This window comes from Salvia miltiorrhiza, chromosome 3 (assembly GCF_028751815.1).
Source record: "Salvia miltiorrhiza cultivar Shanhuang (shh) chromosome 3, IMPLAD_Smil_shh, whole genome shotgun sequence".
Lineage (NCBI taxonomy): Eukaryota > Viridiplantae > Streptophyta > Magnoliopsida > Lamiales > Lamiaceae > Salvia > Salvia miltiorrhiza.
In genome coordinates this window covers 44230554-44236553 of record NC_080389.1, presented here as the reverse complement: position 1 = coordinate 44236553, position 6000 = coordinate 44230554, and the positions used below count along the sequence as shown (strand labels likewise).

Genomic DNA, 6000 nt, shown 5'->3' with positions numbered 1-6000 from the left:
TTGTACTTTACATAACAGTTTGAACCGTTATATTTGTCATAATACATAACAATTTTTTCACTACAAAAAAATAAGTGATTACCGGCGGCATTTCCCGCCGGTAAAAAAGGGACGGCCGCCGGCGATTCAATTACCGGCGGCAACCTACCGCCGGTATTCATCTCGTCGGAGATGTGAATCCCGGCGGCGAAGCTCAGCCGCCGGAGATTGGCGGCGGCCATACCGCCGGTGGAGTTTCTCGGGAAGCTCAGGTGGTTTCCCGAACGTTTACCGGCGGTCTTTGCCGCCGGTAATCAGCGGCGGCTACATGCCGCCGGTAACCAGCGGCGGTAGCTTTGCCGCCGGTGATCACCACCACTACACCGATGGTCGTCGATGTTTGGAGATTACCGGCGGCCCTGTGCCGCCGCCAATTACCGGCGGGATAGTGCCGCCGGTAATGAATTAATTATTTAAATTATTTAAATTATTTATTTATTTATCTCCACTAATATTTTCGTATTTATACAATATTTCAAACCTGAGGCGAACTTCCCAGTGGGTCACCCATCTTAGTTGTGCTCTAAGTCAAGCACGCTTAACCTTGAATTTCCTTTTGAATTGTCCCCAGTAGAGAACACTCGTATAATTGATATATCTATTGCCTATTAAATCATTTAAAGGCTATTTCAATATACAATATATATCATATATTCATAACATTTGAATATGAGGAGATTATATCCAAGTAATGTTAATTACGGACCAGTCTCGTGCCGCCCGTATTTTTATGGCAAATAAATATTTATTTTTTAATTTTTTTTAATTTTTTTTAATTTTTTTTTTATTTTTTTTAATTTTTTTTATCAATATAGTTTATTAATCATAAGTATTTTAATTTGATAGTTTTAATGTATTTTTGAATTCATTTGCATATATGTCTTTATTTTTATGTCGAAACAATATATCTATTTATTAATCAATATGTTATTAATTTTTTTTTATCAATCTACGTTATAGAATATAAGTATTTTCATTTTGTAATTATAATGTATTTTGAATTCATTTGCATACCTTGAATTCACTCACAATAAATAGAACGATTTGAAAACATAAAACAATTAAATTGTTCAACAAAACACAAATGTTAAACAAAGTTCAAGTGTAATTGTATTTGTTCAGAAACATAACATAAAAAAAAAAGTTCAACATGATATAGATACATAGAAGTGATGCTCAAGGTAGCTGACCCGACCGCCTCAGTATCTCCTCGAACTGACTCATCCGCTGCTCAAGGGCCTCACGTGCTGCTTGTTCGGCCTCACGTGCTGCTTCTTGGGCCGCCCTATCCTCCTCAGCCTTTTGGAGACGCTCCTCCAGTGTGGAGATCCGAGTCTCATACATCCGCTGAGACATCTGGGAAGAGCATGTACTGTTGGTAAACCCCCTACTGAACTGGCTCACGCCGGCACTTCCAGTGCCGTACAGTCGTGACCTACCGGGACGTACGAGCTCCAAGTAGACCTCATCGAGTCGGTCCTCTCGTCCTGTCTCAGCAGCAACACGATGAATCTCAGCCTAATTCATACATAACAATACACAATTATTATAAAATAAATACATTTTACTATGTATTACTAATATTTGTTCAAACTTAAACATTTACATCAAGGTTGGCATCCTTTTCTGACACAAAAGTTCCATCTGCGTACATGTGTGGGCGGAGGAAAGTGTTGTAGTTAGATGCAGTTGGGGGGACTTCACCATCCACGAGCTGTTCATGCATTTATATAAGAAAAATAAGGTAATATATATATATATATATATATATATTAATATTTATATTTATTAGATAAATACTTAATCGATAATTACTAACCAGACTCTGCTGCAGAATACGACTCGACTGAGACCCTCCAACGTGCCGACTGATCCCTGTACCAACTCCATCGGGCTCAGAGTATCGGTTCTCACGTGCGCGCCTAGAAACGGCCTTAACCTCATCTTGATCCCAGTATGCCTTTAGTCCCGTCCAAAAGGTGTCGGACATGCCCAGCGGTGTCTCCATGATCTCCCCTGCCTCGGTCTTCTGCTTGAGCTGTCTCTTATACTCGCTCATGTTGTCACTATACCTTTTGCGGGCCTTTTCTAACCACATGTTTTTCACATCAGCCTCATCATCAGGGTTCCAAGTAAACTCTTTCTGTTGAATATATTGGTGAAATTAATATAACATTTTAACAATATATAATGCTAAATTTATATATAGTAGAAATTCATTTACCTTAAATTCCTCAAAATACAACTCCTGCACCGTTGGCGGAGTTAACTTCCACGTGTACCCGCCTGGGTTCGGAATCCTCTTAAACGAGTTCGTGCAGCAGGTGGAGATCCCCGGGGGCTCGATCAACTTACTGTACCAATACAACATGCAGTTATTAACGCAACAATCAATCTTCTCTACTGGCAAACCCAACCCGCGCAGATTTCTCTTCGTACTGTAAAAGCTGTCAGGGCAGTTGTTATCCTTCGGTAAAGCCTTTTGAACCATCTCAGATATCTGATTAAAACATCTCTCTGACATGTGATTTTCAACCTTTATGCTCATCATATGTGTCATCCAGGATAACTGTGAGTAAGTATCACAGTCTGGGTATAGAGGACTATCGGCTGCGTTCAACATGTCATAAACTTGTTGAGCGTCAGGATTAGGCGGCTCCTCAAGATTTGGAGGATCTTGATAATTACTAGGTCCAGCATGATCATGCACCATCCTTTGGTAATTACTGTATGACCCATCATCCTCATCCATTATAGTATGTTCTGCTGGCATATACACTGGTGCTTCCCCTTGATAACACCAGTTCGTGTAATTGTGGACAAATCCACGCCTAGTAACATGTTCTCTGACTGTAGGTACAGATGCAAATACTTTATTCTTACACTTCCTACACGGGCACCTAATGTTACCAATTCCATCTGTATACGCTGTTTGATTTATCGCAAACTCGAGGAAACTCTCAAGTCCCGTTTCAAATGCAGCACGATCATTGTATCTCGCGTACATCCACGATCGATTATCACTCATTCTTGCAAATTCTAATTGAAAATAAAAATAAATCAAATACAATAAATTACTTGAATCTAAGAAAATTTCGACAGCATAACCCCACTATCCTAACTACCAAGTGCTCGACTCTACCAGCAACTATAGTGACCATAGTGGTCCTAATTTACTAAACCTATACTAGGTCTACCCGGCCCCCCAATGTCGAAACAATAATAAAATAACATATAAAACAATAAAAAAATAAGGTAATAAAAGCAAACACAATCATTTGTTGGGAGAAGATCCTTAAGAAATAATCAATTTCTATCCCAAATGGAGAAGATCCTTAAGAAATTGATTAAATCTATCCCACAATATATAATAACATATCATTTCATCCAAAACAGAAAATCAATTTAAAATTAATCTAATTAACAAATTAATTTCAATTAATCTAATTAACAAATTAATTTCAATTAATCATACTTTAAACATCCTATAAAGTAACTATAGTTAAATCAATTCATAATTAATCTAATTACCAAATTAATTTCAATTAATCATACTTTAAACATCCAATAAAGTAATTATAGTTAAATCAATTCAAAATTAATCTAATTACCCAATTAATTTCAATTAATCATACTTTAAACATCCTATAAAGTAATTAGAATTATGTTAATTTTAATCAAACAAATAAATAATAAATAGCGAGGGGGGGATCTGTTCTGGAGGAGAGAGGGTTAGGGCACCTGATTTTGGGCTTTAAAATTAGCGGCGGCCCATTACCGCCGCTGAAGCCCGACCCGCACTCTTTTTACCGGCGGCAATCTTACTGTCGCTAATCACCGGCAGTAGGTGTCGCCGCTATTTGTTAAATAGTAAAAAATAAAATTAAAAAAACAAATTCCCGGCGGCCTGAATATTTACCGGCCGCTATGCCGCCGGTGATCACCGGCGGTGACGTTGCCGCCGGTATCAACGCCATATATTCAAAAACTACGGGTCGGCAGCTCCGCCGTCGGAAAGCCGCCGGTAATCGCCGGCGGCGAGGCTGCCGCCGGTAAATCCTGCCGGTAAATCGGCGCTTTTTTGTAGTGTTTACGGTTATAATTTTTCTATTTCAGATGATAATTTTTGGTTCCGCTACAACATTCAACATATTTAATATTTTTTCCAATTATCATTTATTTATCTCAAAAAAATAATAGATAATTCTAAAACAAATGGATATCATATACTCCCTCCGTCCACTAATTCAAGGCCTAGGAGATGAAACACGAGTTTTAAGAAAAAAATGTATGTTTATTAGTTGAGTGGAGAAAGAGACTCACATTTTATTAAAGTCAAACCAAAAGGGCGTGAATTGAGTGGAGAAAGTGTACATTTGTGATTAAAATATGAATAAATACTTACTAAAAATAGATAGGCCTTGAATTGGTGAACATACCAAAAAGGCAAGCAAGCCTTGAATTAGTGGACGGAGGGAGTATTATATATCATTCCTAAACATTCATACATTATCATCTGAATATAATGAAACATCACAAATGTTCTATTCAGCTATATGTCTTAATTAAAAAAATAAAAACATATTATCAATGTGCGCAGCTTGCTAGACATTTGAAACGACGTATGTTTCTTCGTGCTCGTACCGTTTTAGAAACCGTAGGAACCTTCATAGCATATCATCTTCACGATAGCATCCAAGGTGCCCGCACATTGTGAAATACAGCTCCTACTCATCACGTCCAAGTTCATTGAAAAATGAAATTAATCTATTCTTATACTTGTAGATGTATGTTTGTAATGTAAGCTACGGAATAAGATTAATGCTAGTTGTGAATTCGTGAATAATTGTTAAGTTTTTTATGTGAAGGGTAAAATGGTAAGTGTGACCAATTATTAATTTTTTTTATCTTAGTGGTCAATTTTTATTTTTACTATTCTAAAGTGGATATTTTCAAAATCCACTCTTTACTTTATGTCTCTCTTACTTTTTGTCACTCTATCTATCACTCTCCTCATTTACTTTATCTACATTTACGCAATTTATGTACCCCATTTTTTAGGACGTTATTACTGGGATGGAGGAAGTATTATTTTAACATTTTTATTCACTTGACTATAATTTTCTATTATTGTATGTCATTGGCACGGCTACTATGAAGTGCTACCTCCTTACATAAGCCCAGGTCTGGTGTCGGATTGGTGCAGTAACCAACCAAAAAGCTTTGACAAATTTTTTTAGCACAATTGAAGCTTAAGGGTGTGTATTCGGTTTTCGTTTCCATTTTTTGCTGAAATCAAGCTAAATTAAATTTATATTAGATTTTTAAAAAAAATGAATCCAATCGAATTAACCGAATGAACCGAACCAAAAAATTAAAATTTTTAGAACAAAAATCGTACCAAACCGAAAAATCGAAACAATTCCAAAAAAATGAAATAAACAAAAAAACAAAAGCAAAAAATGAAAATAAAGAAAAAAGTAAAATTATATTGTATTTAATCTCAAAATTATATTTATATATATAAATATATATAAAATTAATATCAATATATATATATATATATATATATATATATATATATATATATATTCAATGGAGAAATGCAAATGTTGAAAGAAATGATAAACAATCTCAACCATTAAAATAGTTCAATCAAACGGTCAATAATTAAGAATAAATCTCGTGTCCAGATTTTGATGAACATATCAATAATTGTGATAAACATGTCAATAATTTTTTATGTGATGAATATGTCAATAGTTTTTTATTAACGAACGTATTTGTTGAAAATCTCGCACTCCAAGATTTGAACTCTAAATGTTCAATAAAATTATTGGTATGTTCATCAGAAATTATTGACATGTTCAACGCTTCTAAATTTAACAAAAAAATTAATTTCTCCATAGAAAGTTAGAAACTAGCTAACCACACACACACACACGTATATATATATATATA

General features: G+C 35.5%; 1 protein-coding gene across 1 annotated transcript; it reads right to left on the bottom strand.

Moving 5' to 3' along the window:
* Window positions 1-1215: 1215 nt before the first annotated feature.
* On the bottom strand, window positions 1216-2662 carry LOC131018855 (uncharacterized). The gene is made up of 5 exons (XM_057947554.1): window positions 2457-2662; window positions 2264-2393; window positions 1859-2182; window positions 1646-1753; window positions 1216-1557 (listed from the first exon to the last, which is right to left on the bottom strand). Exons 1-5 carry the CDS (start codon window positions 2660-2662, stop codon window positions 1216-1218), a joined length of 1110 nt encoding a protein of 369 aa, XP_057803537.1.
* Between the last annotated feature and the right edge of the window lie 3338 nt (window positions 2663-6000).